The sequence below is a fragment of the Trichoplusia ni genome, chromosome 3 (genome assembly GCF_003590095.1).
Source record: "Trichoplusia ni isolate ovarian cell line Hi5 chromosome 3, tn1, whole genome shotgun sequence".
Classification (NCBI taxonomy): Eukaryota; Metazoa; Arthropoda; class Insecta; order Lepidoptera; family Noctuidae; genus Trichoplusia; species Trichoplusia ni.
Window position 1 is genome coordinate 3,600,314 of NC_039480.1, and position 18,582 is coordinate 3,618,895.

An 18,582-nucleotide genomic window follows, 5' to 3' on the forward strand; every position below is an offset into this window, starting at 1 on the left:
CACGTCACGTCAGAATCAGAAAAAGGATAATTTTTGTGCCTTGAAGCATATTATTTCAATAAAAATAACATCGTTTCAACACACTTGCGAACAATAAGTACTCTGTAATTAGGGCAATAAACTGTGTATTCCCCAACAAACAGTGTTGTGTTGTGTTCTATCGTTTTGTCTTCAATATTTGTGATCGGAATTAATTTTGGTGTCTGAAAACGGTTGAATTATAATAATATGAAAATAGTGTAGGACTATATAATTAGTCGTTTGCGTCGTCTTCTGTAAGTGCGTGCGACAATTGAATTCCCGGACGTTGTATTGTCGAGATTATTAGCTAATCGAGTGAAAATGTGTGCCGCCGCATTGGAAACAATCATTTCTTGTTCCATATATATTTGATGAACAGCTCCTGGGTTATCAGTGATCTAAACTGTAAGTATTTATTTTAATTTAAATTCGCTTTTATTATTTACGTGTTCTATATCGTAAAAAAATGGACTGAAATTTGTAACTGGTATTATGTCATGTGTTTTTTTTTAATTCAATTAGGCTAAGGAATTATAGGTCAAAGACAATAAGATTCTTATTGGATACTCTTTAGTTAAAATTATTTTTTCTCGTTGTTAATTGTTTGTTTGTGATATGTTTTGATTTAATTCATGTCCTTGTGTGTAATTAAATTGTAATAGATGTCTCAAAACCTTAATTTTAAGCTTGATATTGTATGATATGTTTTGTCTTGAATATATTATTTATTTATGTAATTTTGAAAATTGTTGAAACACTAACATAATTTAATTAAATATTAAATAATTCTACATATGAACAATATTAGTTCTGTAACTAATGCATTTCAATGCGTCCTCACCACTTATATTATGAATTACATATATATACTCCATTGGTTTAGACCTTTTCAAAAGGTATTCAATCTGGAAGTCTTTGCTTGAGAACTATGTTAACATTTGTCAGATAAGTGTACTGCAAATAAAATTAACACAATTTGAAACTAACATAAACCATCAATAAAGATTACTTAATCAAATAATCACTGAAATATATCAGTCTGATATTTTTAAAATAATATGTGTTTATATAAAAAACAGCTACACATTAATATAAGTAAATAAGTATAAATTAAAACTAATTAAGTCATAACTAGCAATAAAAACACTAGGCAACAACATCATTACACTAAATATTAATTCTCATTATTATTGTCATGAATTGGGTGGTTTAAAAACTCTGACAAGACTTACCAGGTTGTAACATACAAGAAAAAGGTGAAAAATTAATTATTTTTTTGAAGAAGAGCAAAAAAATAATACTGGGTTTTGTTTAAAGCTGTATAAAAATTACCCTCCTTTAACAAACTTGGATAAAGTAACCAAATTAAAAAAATCTAAAGTGTCATCTACCCCCTTACCGAATTTCTTCGAAATTGGTTCACCCGTTTAAGCATAAAGGGGTAACAAATATATGCACACACACAGACACCACTTTAGCATTTATAATATAAAAGTGTGTATTATTGATTTTCATAACTAACTCAGTCTCAAGAACAGACATGAAAATATAATTGTTACATTGGAAACCTTGAAAAACACCTGTCTTTAGTTGTCGAATATTGATCTCTAGGTACCTATGTTATTTATAATACTAAAAATAAAATTATAATGATATAGAAACTAATTTCAGCCACAGCAATGACTCTACTCCTGAGGTTGATATTCTCCTACTTTTTATTATATGATAATTAATTGATTTAAAAATCGAAATCCCAAGATTTTAAATGTCACTTCATTCAATTTTTATCAAAATCGTTCCAGCCGTTTTTATAGTTGCAAATTGCATTGTCATCAAGTTTAAAGCTACCCTGAAGTTTTAGCCTGCTAGCTTATCGGGAAGTGCCTCAAAATTGAGTTGAATTCAACCGGCATGACATTGGCATAATTAGCAGAATCAGTCCAGCCGTTCACCCGTGATGCCGTGACCAAGGGCAATACAGTGCTTAAGTGTTTTATCTATGTAACATCAGCATATAAAATCCCAATGCTGGTCACAGCTTCTAATGTTGATCGTCAACTCCTATTAGTGATACACGCATACTTTAAGTACCATTTCCTCATCTAGACTCTTGGTCTACATTCTGTAGCACTAATTAAACATTTTCGCTTACATTTAGATTGGAAGGTCGTATTAATTGACGATATTAACTTACTGATTAGTACCGTCCGGTTTTAGTACTAGAATGAATCTAGGATTATTTTGAACTAGCTTTTCGCCCGCGTCGAGGTCGGTTATATCGCGTTTCAAAGAGAACTCTTCAAAAGTCCGGGATAAAAACTATCCTATGTTCTTTCTCAAGTTCAACTCTATCTCTGTACTAAATTTCATTAAAATCAATTCAGTGGTTTACACAGACAGACAGAGTTACTTTCGCATTTATAATATTGGTAGAGATAATTTTGTCCACCACGCGAATCGTGAGTCGAGAGTTCGATCCCCTTATTGTGTGATCCACGAATGAGTCCTGAGTCTGGGTGTCTTTGTGCATGTGACTTGAATGTTTGTGAAACCCCCGCGACAGAATTCCGAAAAGCTTTGTGTGTCGTGTTAAATAAAAGACTGCCTTCAGGGCACTTACAACCAAGTCTAAAATTAGACTGCCGACAGTAAAATTATAATCCTAGAACATCATCATCATCATCATCATCTCAGCCCATAGCAGTCCACTGCTGGACGTAGGCCTCTCCATAATTTCTCCAGCGCGACCGGTTCGTTGCCACCTGCATCCAACGGAACCCAGCGGTTTTAACCAGGTCGTCGGTCCATCTGGCAGGTGGCCGTCCCACGCTGCGCTTGGTGGTACGTGGTCTCCACTCCAGAACTTTTCTGCCCCATCATCCTAGAACATGCTTAAACAAAATATTGCAACTAGCAATCATATTTGTTATCTCCACGTCAGCCCATGGTTGACTGGTAGAGAATGCCTCTGGCGTTAAGTCCGTCATTGTACATTGTTCATCTTCTAATATATAAAATTTCCGTGTCACGATGTTAGTTACCGTACTCCTCCGAAACGGCTTAACCAATTTTTACCAAATTTTATATGCGTATTCAGTAGGTCTGAGGAACGACTAACATCTATTTTTCATACCCGTAAGGGATAAGGGTTGCTCACAATAAAATTTTTGTTTTTTGTTTTTGTCTATATTTATACCTCTATACTCTATACTATAATATATAAAGCTGAAGAGTTTGTTTGTTTATTTGAACGCGCTAATCTCAAGAACTACTGGTTCAATTGAAAAAATGTTTTTGTATTAAATAGACCATTCATCGAGGAATGTTTTTGTCCACACTAGAATTTATCTAGAAACTAGAAATAATTTATAAGGCGAAAAAACGATTGACGGGTCAGCTAGTATGTATTAAAAGTATAAAAATATGCCGACCGAATTGAAAACCTCCTCATTTTTGTTGTCGGGTAATTGGGAAGCCTTATTGAGGTTCGTTTTTAGGGCTTGACACCGACTTCGGTATTATTCGATGGTAGGTAGCTGATTTGATAGTTTTAAATATTCTACTGATATTGTTTGACGACCTCCGTGGTCGAGTGGCGTACGCACCGGTTTCAAGGTGTCGCTAGCTCTGAGGTCCCGGGTTCGATCCCCGGTCGGGTCAATGTAAAAAATCACATTTCTACATTTTCCCGGGTCTGGGTGTTTGTGGTACCTTCGTTGTATCTGGATTCCATAACACAAGTGCTTCAGCAACTTGCTTTGGGTTCAGAACAATGCATGTGATGTTGTCCGCATTTATTTATTGTAAACGCGAAAGTTTGTAAGTATTGATGTTTGTTACTATAACGTAAGAATCAGTGAACGGATTTGAACGAAATTTGGTTTTTGGCAAAAAATCTTCCGGTTTGATGTTCCCGTGAGATTATTTCCGATTTTTAGCGGGCTGAGATGCTAGTAAATAAAAAAATTGTCAAGTACGAATCAGACGCTGCTGCGGTTTCGTACAACAAGCTAAAGTAAAAAAGATTGACTCAAAAAAATCAACAAAATCTATATCTATACTAATGTATAAAGCTGAAGAGTTTGTTTGTTTGTTTGTTTGAACGCGCTAATCTCAGGAACTACTGGTCCAAATTGAAAAATTCTTTTTGTGTTGAATACACCATTCATACGCAGCAACTAATAGGAGCAAAGATACAATGGAAAATGTGGCAAAAACGGGGAAAAATATTCATCTTCGAGGGCTTCCGTTCAAAAATTCCTAACTTATATCTTTTAACGTCGCGGACGAACACAGCTAGTCATCTATTATTCTTGTAAAAAGAATTATGAAAACTATCTAGCGGTAACAGTTCAGGAGATACCGCTTCATGACATCTTTAGGGACGACTGACAGAAAAGCCTTAAATATAATTGTAATAATTTTGTTTTTCCAACAGGAACACACAACCGTCTTCTAATAAAAAAAACTATTAAGCCAAAAGACAGCTATTTCACGTTGAGTGAAAAAATAAAATGTGATGTAACAAACAAAAAAATCGGATGAATTCAGAACCTCCTTTCTGAATCATTTTTTCAGAGAGAAGAGAGATTTTTTTTGCAGTCTGTTGTTAAATAAGTGTCTCTCGTTTCATCTAAATATTCGTTTGTTGTAATGTGTAATGTTTTGTTTTAAAATAAGCACTAACAACTTTATATTTCAACACAAAGAGATAAGGCTTGGTTCAAGGCCTTTGATATTCGCTGAGAATGAGATAAACTAAATTGTTTTATTATTTATCTCGTTTTCAGAGATGTTTCTCTGTTTATACTTATTTAGTTTTAACTGGCCCCGTTGGTCTAGGGGTAGGTGGCCCTCACTGCTGTATCGGAGGTCGTGGGTTCGAATCCCACCCAATACTAATGTTTTTTATGATGGGAACTATAATTTTTTCTGTAATTTTATCTATAAGTAGGTATTTTCTGCGGCTTCGCCCGCTTCAAATTGTCGAATATGATCCCATGGAATCGTAAAATCGAGATAAATACTATTCTGTGTGTTAATCTAGGTTATAAACTATCTGTGTACAAAGTTTCGTCTAAATCCGTTCAGTGGTTTTTGCGTTAAAGAGTAACAAACATCCATACACACAAATTTTCGCGTTTATAATATTAGTAAGACATTATGTATACTCAATTCAACTCATCTTTTTACGGCGTCATGTGTATGTAACCCTTGTAAATACACAGTGACGTTGTGTACCAACACAGCTGTCATTTGTGTGTCACTGTCACACAAATTAAAGCTGCCATAATAGACAATTGCTGTCCATCGGTCAAAATACCGTAGCTAATTAAGTCAGTGGTTTCGGGAGTAAACGATTGCGGTCGAAGTCGTTTATGTGTTGTATGATCGCTGATAAATCATCACCATCATCATCCTAGCCTTTTACCAACTATGTTGGAGTCGGCTTCTAGTCTAACAGGATTCAACTAAGTACCAGTGTTTTACAAGGAGCGACTGCCTATCTGACCTCCTCAACCCAGTTACAGTCAACACGATACCCCTTAATCAGACTGGTTGTTAACCTTCCTAGTTTTTGACTGACTGTAACAACTGTCAAAGATGTGTAAATAAAAGCCGGAACATGGAGGAACTCGTTATGACATAGATGGTTCAAACACGGACTGACCGTAACAAGCGTATCTTAACCTATGATCGTTCAACTTGCACAGTTGTAGTTTAGCATGGTACATACCAATAGAGAATAACCAGAAAACGTGGTAATTCAATTAAAACGTGATAATAAGAATTGAGTTAGATCGATTTGTTTTTTTGACCTACTTAGGTAATTATTGCCTAATTGACCCCTATGCCGTGTTGGCATAACGGTACAATGATTAGAATCGTAACAAGGTTTTTAGGTTCGATCCCAGATCATCTTGATACGGCACTGAGGGATATGTGCAAAGAACCATTAGGCAAAAAATTCCAATCAAATTTATAACCCTGGCACCGTTGCTTAACCACCAGGTTTATATTTATTATTATTTTTATAACGTTAATGACACATTACACGTACATAAACTGATCATGAAATGATTGAACTGTCTAGTTATCACGGTTCGTGAGATACCGCCTGGTAACAGAAGTACACATATACATCGGAAACTCAGTTATAGGATTCCGTTTTTACTCTATAAATGAAAAATCCCCCGACGGTTACAATTTTCATCCCCCACATGTTTTAAATGGCTTTACTGATTTTTTATCAAAGACACGTCAAACTTATAACATCCCTCTTTTTGCAAATGTCATAGACTGTCTGTCTATGACAGACTTACTTCAATACCATTCTTTTTCTTTCGCGGATTAAAAATAAACCTTAAAAGGAATTTAATAAAGAATTAGCTGTTGCCCGCGACTTCGTCCGCGTGGTTATAAGAAATTGCGACTATACCTTGAGATTTAAACTATCCTATCTCTCAAGTTGGATCGAACTGCACATGGTGTGCGAATTTTATTATAATCGGTTAAGTGGTTTAGGAGTCCATTGAGGACAAACATTGTGACACGAGATTTATATACACCGTGATTTTTTAGTCGTCTTACAAAAGCAGCCCAGTTCATGTATCCAATGACTAGAACACGTTCATGACAAAAAAATAGGTATTTATGAGATTTGAAAAAAAATAAAATGCAATTTTTATTCAATATTATAATGCAATGCGTAGTTTTTTAGAAACACAGCTCTGTTGCGAGTGCGGTCCGAGCCTTGTAACAATGGTGAGGGGCGCGGGCGGCGGCAATTTTATCATTTTTAAGAGTATATTTCAGATTTCTCTTGTTTAATTTTCTTCGTACTTATTATCTTAGTTGATAATAAAAAAAAAATCGCGCCTAGGGGTATTTTACGTCGGATACATGAACTGGGCTGCTTTTGTAAGACGACTAAAAAAACACCGTGTAAGTACATGTATATTAAGATAACATGCTTTACGTAAACATTGAGCAAATATTTATAACCTTTACAGTTAAATCTTATAACAATACCGTTACGAACGTAAAACTGTTTGTGTAAACAACAACTTTGGACAATAACTTTTTCTATAAACATTCCCTTTGATCTATTTCTAGTTTATTATAATCTCCTTTTATTATTCTCATGTCATGTCAGGCTTATAATGACATAATTATGTCAGTTTTCTTATTTTGATAGTAACTGTCGTGAGAATGTTTCATTATTAAATGATGTAACGGTTTACTCACGCGTATTTATCGGGGTAGCCCGACTAGTTTCGGACCCAACCGGAGACCTTAATCATGAGCAGACGCGGCGGGATCGCGAGTCGAACTCGTCGAACGAGTAAGGACTAAGGACTCTCATGTCATGTCATGATTAAGGACTCCGGTTGGGTCCGTAACTAGTCAGGCTACCCCGATAAATACGCGTGAGTAAACCGTTACATCATTTAATAGTTTTCTTATTTCCATGCTAATATTATAAATGCGAAAGTATCTCTGTCTGTCTTGCTTTCACGCCAAAACTACTCAACCGATTGTAATGTAATTTGGTAAACATATAGTCTAAAGCCTAAGAAAGGATATAGGTTACTTTTTACCTTGAAAAAAAATGGTTTTAAGGGAGGTTCAAGGCTACATTTTATTTCAAACTAGCTGTTGCCCGCGACTTCGTCCCCGAGGGTAGAAGATATAAGTTATGATTTATACTTGCTCTGTTTTTTTCTCATTTTCCATTCTATCTTCGCTCCCATTAGTCGCAGCGTGATGGTTTATAGCCTAAAGCCTTCCTCGATGAATGGTCTATTCAACACAAAAACAATTTTTCAATTTGGACCAGTAGTTCTTGAGATTAGCGCGTTCAAACAAACAAACAAACTCTTCAGCTTTATATAGTATAGATAGATAGATACATAGATAAGCCATTTCTCAGGCACTTTTAAAACGTTACAATCATGACTCTAGTTGCACGGTTCCAAAGTGTCATTCTTATGGAGAAGAACCGGCAAGAAACTCCATAAGTTACCCTTTTTTTAGGTGTATGTACTCATACATTTCCGGTTTTGCCCTTTTCATACGGGACCCTAAAAAGTAAAATAATAAAGTCTTCCTGGATGCTACTATCAACTTTACAACATATCAGTTTAAAGCGATAATAAAACATAGTTATAAAACTTAATTAATTAATTATCTTATCATTAAATTACGTGTGTTGTTATCTATGAAACGTAAATGGATCTCAGATTACATTCTTTAAAATTTAATATAGGTTAATGTGTTATTTTGGGTTTTGGGTAATAGGAATGACTTGAGACAAAGACGGGTCAGAGGCAAGGCGCGCTCTTTAACGTGATTCTGAAAAAAGTCTTTCCGTTTTTGTTTTATTAAAACTTCTCACAGACATTCAAGTCACATGTACAGTACACCCAGACTCAGGACAAGCATTCGTTGATCACACAAATGCTTGTCCTGCGCGGGGATCGAAGCAGCACCTCACCTACATTGGATTTGTCTCTGGCTGCGTTTTCACTAAAGTTGTGCGATGTTAATGGGTCGTGCTAGGATGTCCGCTAAGTTTCCACCAGAGCTGTGCTGACCGAGGCGAGGTGAACGAAGCGATTCTATTTGTTCTTTACAAGCACATCCCTCGCTACGTATCCTCGCACATCTCTGGTGAACACGTAGCCTAAGACAAATCCAATGCAGGTGGCGTGCTGCTCCCACGGCAGGAGCCACATTCGGTGCTGTGGATGTGGTCCCAATATGAGGCGAGGATGCCGACGCTCTCGGCGCTCTCGGCCGGTGGAAGCCCGCGGTCTGCGTATGAAGGATTGCAATGCATTGCCATACACCGACACGAAAACGCGGATGACGTAGCACGGCGGTTCAGGTTTAGTCAGTAAGAGTCTGACACTACCCGTTCCCTCCCTCGAGGGAGTGTCCATGAGGATTCCCACGCACTTACCAAGGCGTCCAAGGTGATGTGCTGCTTCGTTCGTCGCGTAAGAGAAGCGTTTGGGTGCAGCCTTTACCATACCTCGTCTTTCAGGTTTAGCTTACCAGAATATTCTTTCTTCCAAACACATTGTGTTAAAATTCTCAGGCTTTCGAAAACTTACGTGAATCACTTTGAAATCTGTATTATAGTCTATATTTAACTCGACAATACGAATTTCTATGGTTTCATTCCTTTGTTTTTCAGAATAATACTCTTGGCTAGACGCAAGTTACGTAATCATAGCCAAGGTCACGTCCTTCAGTTTAAGTGGTCTAGTGGTTAGTGGCCCTGATTGCTGTAACGGAGGTCGTGAGTTCGATTCTCACCCAGGATGAATGTTTGTCTGATGTGATCGATATTTGTATTTAGAAATTTATTATGTGTGTTTGTTAGTTGTCTAGTACTCATAAACTAGAAATGAATTTTTTTGGCTAGAAAGCTGAAATTTTTACAGATGACATAATTCTGTTGCGGGTGTAAAAACGAATAATCTAAATGAACATCGAGGTAAAGTTATCCTTGCTACAGTTATAAATTTGATGGGTAACCGTTATTTTTAGAAAATTGATAATTGTTTTTAGCCTTTTTGTGCGCGATCCTCATTATAAATATGATGGATGACCGATATTCTTTTTTTTAGCCTATAAACGTGACCGGTTTTTAAATATCAGCTAGTACCTAGATATATCAACTTCACAGCTGTTATAATCATCTGACTTGACGAGATAACATCAAGATAATGTCTTATCAAGTGATCGATCACAATTTATCTAAGAATTTGATAGTATGATCTTCGGTATGTATGTGAAAACGTACAGTACTTGCTTTCATCATCGTCCCAGCCTTCTCCCAACTATGTTGGGGTCGGCTACCAGTCTAACCGGATTCAGCTAAGTACCAGTGTTTTACAAAGAGCGACAAACTATCTGACCTCCTCAACCCAGTTACCTGGGCAACACAATACCCCTTGGTTAGACTGATTGTCAGACTTTTCAGGCTTCTGACTACCTGTAACGACTGTCAAAGATGTAATAATAACAGCCGGGACCCACAATTTAACGTGCCTTCCGAAACACGGAGGAACTCGTTATGACAAAGATGGTCACCCATCTACGGACCAACCGCGTCAAGCATAGCTTAATCTGTGATCGATTCACTTATGCGGTTATAGCTTAGCCACGTACACCACACGTACAGTACTTGCTTTCTTAAATTATATTAAATTACGTAAAAGTGAAAAAACTTAAGGCGAATATAATAATAGTATTGCAAAACTTTCACACAACGCCATCTATTTTCAAACTAAGGGAAACTTGTATTATAAGTATTAGAAAACTGAAGAGCATACTTATTTATGTTTTTTTAATACACATGCACAAAGACACCCAGATCTCGGAACAAGCATTCGTGGATCACAAAATCGCTTGTCCTACGCGGGGTTCGAACCAGCGACACGTCACGCACAGCGGCTTAGTCGTGGTAACTTATTCCCTTGCGCTCGCTTTTGTATATTTGGGTAGGTCTCTTGAAGCCCGGATAGCTCAGTCGGTAGAGCATTGGACTTTAAATCCAAGGGTCCAGGGTTCAAGTCCCTGTTCGGGCGTTACTTTTTGCAATTTATTATTAACTTTACATGCATTTATAATGTGTTTAATGTTAAATTTATATTTATACCACATAAATATTACTGTGTATGTGTTGTATATTATGTTTGTTAAATATATTCTCCTAAAAGTTTACCGGTCAAACGTACCGCCATATTCAATAAGTCATATTATCTAACTAGCTGTTGCCCGCGACTTCGTCCGCGTGGTTAGAAGATATAAGTTATGATATTTTCTTCGCTCCTATTAGTCGCAGCGTGATGGTATGTAGCCTAAAACCTTCCTCGATGAATGGTCTATTGAACACAAAAATATTTTTTCAATTTGAACCAGTAGTTCCTGAGATTAGCACGTTCAAACAAACAAACTCTTCAGGTTTATATATTAGTATAGATTGATCTGTCAAAAACGATTACTTGCTATCCTTATATCAAAGTTATCATTGAATGATATCGATGCCAGCGTAACACTTAACTATAACATTGATAAGCGTGTATCATTTATTATTTACAACACAAAATACTAGTTTTATCAATTTTTCGATGAAATAATAACACGTTGTTTTTCAATCGACTTTTTTTTTTAAACAACTCCCGCGGTGTCCCTCGTGGTTGAGGTCACCACGCCAAACCCACTGAGCGCGACGTGTTAGTTCGATCTCGTAGGACAAGCATTCGTGTGATCCACGAATGCTTGTCCTGAGTCTGGGTGTCTTTGTGCATGTGACTTAAATGTATGTGAAACCCAAGACACAAGGATTAAATTCCTTAATGCTTGAGTCGTTTTTTTTCAAAAAAATTAAACAAAAAAAGTTTCAAATGGCTATTTACCATAGGCTACAACTTTTTATTAGATCTGCCGAATTTTATCAAAAAAGTCTAAGAACACTCACTCATCATTAATTCACCTTCAAGCTTTCTGCTCATTATCTCGTAGCATACTATTGCATTAAACAAAAAACTATTCTATGCATTGATGAGAATTATGAGACTATGAGGGAGAATGAGGAAGTATGAGGGCGACACCTTTAATCTATATCTATACTAATATATGAAGCTGAAGAGTTTGTTTGTTTGTTTGAACGCGCTAATCTCAGGAACTACTGGTCCAAATTGAAAAAATCTTTTTGTGTTGAATAGACCATTCATCGAGGAAGGCTTTAGGCTATAAACCATCACGCTGCGACTAATAGGAGCGAAGATACAATGGACAATGTGAAAAAAAACAGGACGGACAGGATAAATCATAACTTATATTTTCTTCTACCCACGGGAACGAAGTCGCGGGCAACAGCTAGTACAAAATAAACTTAAATTGAAAACGCTCAATCCGATCCGGGCTATGATGTCACAGGCAGACACGTCAATCTTATAACACCCTCTTTTTGCGTAGATTCTAATAATATTACTTGTAAGAGTTGCGTATATTCCATCTAAACTCCAGAGCCCAGTTTAATGGGTAGCATCATCATCGGCCTAGCCTTTTCCCAAGTATGTTGGGGTCGGCTTCCAGTCTATCCTGTTTCAGCCAAGTACCAGTGTTTTACAAGGAGCGACGGCCTATCTTACCTCCTTAACCCAGTTGCTGGGCAACACGATACCCCTTGGTTAGACTAGTTGTCAGACTTTTCAAGCTTCTGACTACCTGTAACGACTGTCAAAGAACCAAATCCTATTATTAGAATAGTTGTACTTTTAATCTAATACTTTTAGTTACAATAGGCCGTCACCTCAAATTATATCGATTTAAGGAAAAACATTCGGAAAATACATTCGATATATCCGAGGAAAAACTGTGATAAAGATATTTTATATCAGTACTGTTTTTATTTATCTATTTGTAATATCCGGTGCTGTTTAATTCATACTCGTGGCACACAGAATTTTGTGTAAATAAGCTAAAGTCAAATTTATCATTTTCATTATGTATTCCGCGGACAACCTGCACAAATGTTGCTTCTTCAGAATTTAGTCCATACAACTAAGCTATAACCGCATAAGTGATTCGATCACAGGTTAAGCTATGCTTGACGCAGTTGGTCCGTGGATGGGTGACCATCTTTGTCATAACGAGTTCCTCCGTGTTTCGGAAGGCACGTTAAATTGTGGGTCCCGGCTGTTATTCCTACATCTTTGACAGTCGTTACAGATAGTCAGAAGCTGAAGTCTGGCAGCCAGTCTAACCAAGGGGTATCATGTCGCCCAGGTAACTGGGTTGAGGAGGTCAGATAGGCAGTCGCTCCTTGTAAAACACTGGTACTTAGCTGAAACCGGTTGGACTGGAAGCCGACCCCAACATACTTGGGAAAAGGCTAGGCCGATGATGACAACGTTTGTCTGTAAAAGATCGCTTTCAGCGATAAGACCGCCCATTGTGGCACCATGTAACTATTTATTTATTTATTTGTATCCAATCCTGTACCTATGTGGTGTGCAATAAAGAATATTCTATCTATCTATCTTAAGAAAAAGAATTATATGCGTGTAGGTTATCCGATAAATTTATTTGTCACCCAAAAAGGTTATCGTATAGGTCAGATCCTTATACTAATTTGTTACTAGCAATCGTTCTCGTGTTTCCCATTGTGGATAAGCCTTATCGCCAAAGCATTTAATAAACCTTGTTTTTAAATCGAATAAAATATATGTCTACTAGCTGTTGCCCGCGACTTCGTCCGCGTGGTTAGAAGATATAAGTTATAATTTATACCTGCCTTCTATCTATCTATCTGCCTTCTATCTATCTTGTAGGATTCAGTCAGCGTTTGCAATGTAAGCGCAAAAAATGTGTTTTTTTACGACCTCACATTAGAAACCTCAAAAATTATAGCCTATGTGTTATTCTGATGTATAAGCTATATTGTGGTAAAGTTTCATTCAAATCCATTCAGAAGTTTTTACGTGAAAGAGTAAAAACATCCATACATCCATACTTACAAACTTTCGCCTTTATAATAGTAGTAGGATAGTCCATTTTTCTGTACCATATTGCAACAATATCCGTTCATTAGTTTTTGTGTGTAAGAGTAACAAACATAAACATCAATATGTTCTAACTTGCTGTTGCCCGCGACTTTGTCCTCGTGGATAGAAGATATAAGTTATGATTTATACCTGCCCTGTTTTTATCACATTTTGCATTGTATCTTCGCTCCTATTAGTCGCAGCGTGATGGTTTAAAGCCTAAAGCCTTCCTCGATGAATGGTCTATTCAATACAAAAATATTTTTTCAATTTGGACCAGTAGTTCCTGAGATTAGCGCGTTCAAACAAACAAACAAACTCTTCAGCTTTATATATTAGTATAGAAGTATAGATTATTTATTTAATGGGGCCCAGGATAGAGAATCGTGGAAAGATATGGGGGATGCCTTTGCCTAGAAGTGGGTAACAGGGGCTAGATAAAAAAAAAAAAACTTTAGCTGAAAATCTGATAAAACTTTGCGGTTATGACTGGTATAATTTAACAACATAGCTGGAAACATAAGTTAAGCCTTGAAGCAAAAATTACAGAAATGTCAAGGTCCCCGCCCAGACAGACGTTTTATATTATAGTCGATATGCAATACCTCTTTTATACTAGCTCGGTTAATGATCAGACGTAGAAGAAATCGGGGCAAACGTTACCTGCAGTATATATGCGGGCATATGAGTACAGAAAATTAATAGATTAAAAAATTCTAAATACCCACGTTTTTAAACGTCTATAAAAAAGGCTGGAACGATTCGACAAAATTTTAATGGAGTATGAAATACTGATATCTTGATCTTCTGGTATCACATTAATCAACTATTGCTATCTGCTCTCCTGGTACCACCTTAATGTGACATTCAAATTTTGTCGAAATCGGTCCAGGTCGTCTTTTATAGTTGTAAATGCATGGTCATCGGGTTTGAAGCTACCCTGAAAACTTCAGCCTGCTAGCTTATCGGGAAGTGCCTCAAAATTCAGTTACAAAAATCCAACCGGAACGACAAACAAACTAGAAAGTGAGTGTATAAAAACGTGGGAATATATAAAAGAGTAGTTAGAAAAAGGACTGAAGAAATAGTTTTTAAGGCTTTATCCAATGTTATAATATTAGGGTTATACACCGTGATTTTTTAGTCGTCTTACAAAAGCAGCCCAGTTCATGTATCCAATGACTAGAACACGTTCATGATAAAAAAATAGGTTTTTATGAGATTTGAATAAATTTAAAATGCAATTTTTATTCAATATTATAATGCAATGCGTAGTTTTTTAGAAACACAGCTCTGTTGCGAGTGCGGTCCGAGCCTTGTTACAATGGTGAGGGGCGCGGGCGGCGGCGTTTTTATCATTTTTAAGAGTATTTTCAGATTTCTCTTGTTTAATTTTTCTTCATACTTATTATCTTAGTTGATGATAAAAGAATAATAATCGCGCCTAGGGCTATTTTACGTCGGATACATGAGCTGGGCTGCTTTTGTAAGACGACTAAAAAATCACCGTGTATATAGACTATGGAAATATTTAACCGTTTAAGATAAAAATCACGTACCTTCCTTTACTGTGTCATAAAACAATGGTTATAGTCCAAGAGCTCGTGGTTTTAGTTCAATTGTTATGTGACTCACTTGACATAGTTATGAAGATGCGTGATAGTCAAAACTGCTATGTAGATTTTTTTTCTCTAGCCCACTGTGTCCCACTGCTGGGCAAAGGCCTCCCCCAAATCCTTCTACTGTTGGAAGGAATATTAAACACACGGTTGTGTGTTTAATTTAATGTAGAAATATATCATGCACTGTTTACGGAGATTTTAGTCCTCCTTTACCGTTTGCCAATGCTGTGCAAAGAATAAAAAAGAAAATCTAACTCTGAAAGTCAGTTTAAGTCCAAGTTTGCCTGAGTTTTGATTGAAACTGCACCTCACCTCACGCATAAAACATCCATATACAAAACCTGATTACTTAGATTATATTGTAATAATAACATTTTTGCGTTACTTTATGTGACTCAACCGGACTCCACAGTCACTGTTCAAAACAGTTTTGTGGACCAATGTATTAACACAAGTCTTATATTTTCTGTATTTAATAATTATAAATAAATAAAATAAAATTTAATAATAAATATAGAACCGCAAGACCGCTATAACATTCGTTTAACGATAGTAGAATCCTCTCGTGACTAAAGGAGGATGGTATTAAAACAAGATGATTTTATTTTCAGTACCCATGCCTCTTCGACTACAACCTTGTCATAATTTGTGATATATCACTTGACTGCTAATTTTACAAAGACACCATCAGTTAAACACTGACGTTGCTAACACACAACCGTGGAAGATTTTCCGTTAAAATAACAGTGTTAATATAAGTATTGCTGTTTCTTATCGTATGGTTGATGTACAACCTGGTGTCAGAGTTGAAACCGCCCGTAGACCTCTGACGTGACGCAACACACCCTTGAACAATTCTCAGGTGTGGCGTGCTTGTGTTGTGTTACTGAAAACTTCACTGAAATCTAGTTTAATGGAGATTTTCTTTACCATATACATGTGTTGAATGTGTTAGACTAAGTTTTATTCGGTTCTGTGACGACGATTTTAGACTGAATCGAAATTGTTATAAAGTTGAAGACAGTTGCTGTGCTTGTGCAGTCTTTGTATCGTATGGTTGATGTACAGCCTGGTGTCAGAGTTGAAACCGTCTGTAGACCTGTGACGAGGCGCAACACGCCCTTGAAAAGAACATTGTGTGCAGTGATATTGTATTTTGATTTCGAGGATTATTTATGTAAATTCCCATCGTGTTTCATCAATGCCAAGTCTGATTGTGTACTACTTTTGTGCCTGAATGTATTTTGTGACGGATATATAAGTAAGCGATAAGTGCTTTAATAATAATAGGCTTTGAACTTGTCAGAACGAGTTTAAACCGATCGCTCAAACGACGAATCTTCGAAAACTTCGAAATCAGTAAGAGTCTGAGCATTGAGAACCTTCGTATTGGAAGTCGATTAAAGAATAGAAACAACCATTCAAGAAAATAAACTTTGACGTATAAACGTAGAATATCCCCAAAATGACGACGAAACTCTTTAATCGATTAGCTCAAATGGGTGTAGGTGTTGCTCTTATAGGTGGAGTGGCCAACAACGCCCTGTATAATGTCGATGGCGGCGAGAGAGCTGTCATATTTGACAGGTTTTCAGGCATCAACGAGGCTGTAGTCGGCGAAGGGACACACTTCATCATCCCATGGGTCCAAAAACCTATAATCTTCGATGTGAAGTCAAACCCTCAAAACATCTCGACCAGAACTGGTAGCAAGGATCTACAGAGAGTGGAAATTACTTTAAGAATCTTATACCGACCAGTGCCAGATGAACTACCAAAAATATATTCCAGTTTGGGCGAGGATTATGCTCAAAGAGTACTTCCTTCCATAACGGGAGAAGTTTTAAAAGCAATTGTCGCTCAGTTTAATGCCAGCGAACTAATCAACCAGCGAGAGATGGTCTCTTTCAAGGTCAACGAAAGCCTAACTGAGAGAGCTTCACAATTTGGTCTGATCCTTGATGACATTGCTATAACTCATGTTTCATTTGGACGCGAATTTCTCCAAGCTGTCGAATTGAAACAGATAGCACAACTAGAAGCTGAGAAAGCGAGGTTCTTGGTGGAGAAAGCTGAGTACAAGAAGAAGGCTGCTGTTATATCAGCTGAGGGTGACTCCAAGCAAGCGGTTCTCTTGGCTCAGGCCTTCGGAAAGGCTGGTGAAGGTCTCGTGGAGCTGAGGAGGATAGAAGCAGCTGAGGACATAGCTTACCAGCTGTCGAAGTCGAAAAACGTGACTTATTTGCCGGATGATGGATTTGTTAATGTTAAGAATTAGTTGTAAGTTGTTTTGTAAAGGTTTTATTTTCACTTTTTTTATTTTAATTAGATGTTGATCTGATGATGATGACTTGATGGTTTAGAAAACTATGAGGCCAGAAATCGGAAAATATTGAGATATCCGAAAAAAATATTGTAGATTTTGTCCAGTTGTGGGTATTCTCTTTTCGTAGCAAGAAGCATGAATATAAAAATATTGATAATAAATAATCAATAAAAATAATAATTACCAAATAAATCCTATGGTTCATGACCTGGTGTCAGAATGTAACCCATCAGCTGTAGAACTCTGACGTGACGTGGTTAAATCACTAGGTGAAAACGCTCATATGGTCAACGTAAATTAATATATTATATTAATCACTATGTTTTTGTTACAGGAAAATCCTATTTTTTCATTCCCCTCCCCTCCACTTCCTCCCACATTCCAATAAAATCGAAACACTTCCATAAAACCATTTTTATATCTAAATAATAATATATTTACCCTATTCCTGTATTCATTCCAAATAAATTATAATAATAAACGAATGAATAAATAATATATTTTTAGTAAATAAATTTATTCTACTTATAATCATTATTCAAAAAAATTTATAATATAGATACAAACAATCGTTACAAACAACGAATTCTTTTTAAATAAAGAACAACGATAAATGTTTTTTTATTTAAATATTATTCGATAAATAAAAATTCCGTTCACGGAATTATTTGTTCAATAAAGTTTATCAAGTTCTGATGTTTTGCTCGTAGCGTTTAGTCCTTTGACATCTTAGCTGCCATGTTCTGACCTTGACCTCCACGATGTCCTCGTCCCCAGCTGTGGAGCCTTCCTCACCCTCGACCACTCCCTCTTCCCCCGCGCTCAGAGCTGATACCCAGTTCCAAACTTCAACGCCATATTATAGTGGACGAGTAAGTCATTTTTTTATTTATTTAACATAAATACTATCTCTTTTCATTCTTATTAACTTCATGAGAAGAGACCCGGTCATTTTGAAAGGCGTGTACGGGGCACAGGTCCAACATGCAGAGGCCTAGTTAAGAGCTTTTAACATAAATACTATAATTATTACTTGCTTTCTCTGGGT

General features: G+C 36.6%; 2 protein-coding genes across 8 annotated transcripts in view; both read left to right on the forward strand.

Moving 5' to 3' along the window:
• Window positions 1–27: 27 nt before the first annotated feature.
• The window catches only part of LOC113508929 (oxysterol-binding protein-related protein 8), a 60,252-nt gene continuing 41,697 nt past the window's right edge, over window positions 28–18,582 (forward strand). For 4 of the 7 annotated variants that reach the window (XM_026892115.1, XM_026892117.1, XM_026892116.1 and 1 more), the window contains exons 1-2: window positions 29–426; window positions 18,312–18,406. In XM_026892115.1, coding sequence (XP_026747916.1) covers window positions 393–426; window positions 18,312–18,406 — 129 coding nt within the window. In that variant the 5' untranslated portion in view covers window positions 29–392. Of the gene's footprint in view, window positions 427–18,311; window positions 18,407–18,582 lie in introns of all 7 variants that reach the window. The other 3 variants (XM_026892119.1, XM_026892120.1, XM_026892121.1) reach the window with 2 other exon arrangements.
• On the forward strand, window positions 16,072–17,706 carry LOC113508931 (protein l(2)37Cc-like). Its single transcript, XM_026892124.1, has one exon. The coding sequence runs from the start codon at window positions 16,674–16,676 to the stop codon at window positions 17,484–17,486; it is 813 nt and encodes a 270-aa protein (XP_026747925.1). The 5' UTR covers window positions 16,072–16,673; the 3' UTR covers window positions 17,487–17,706.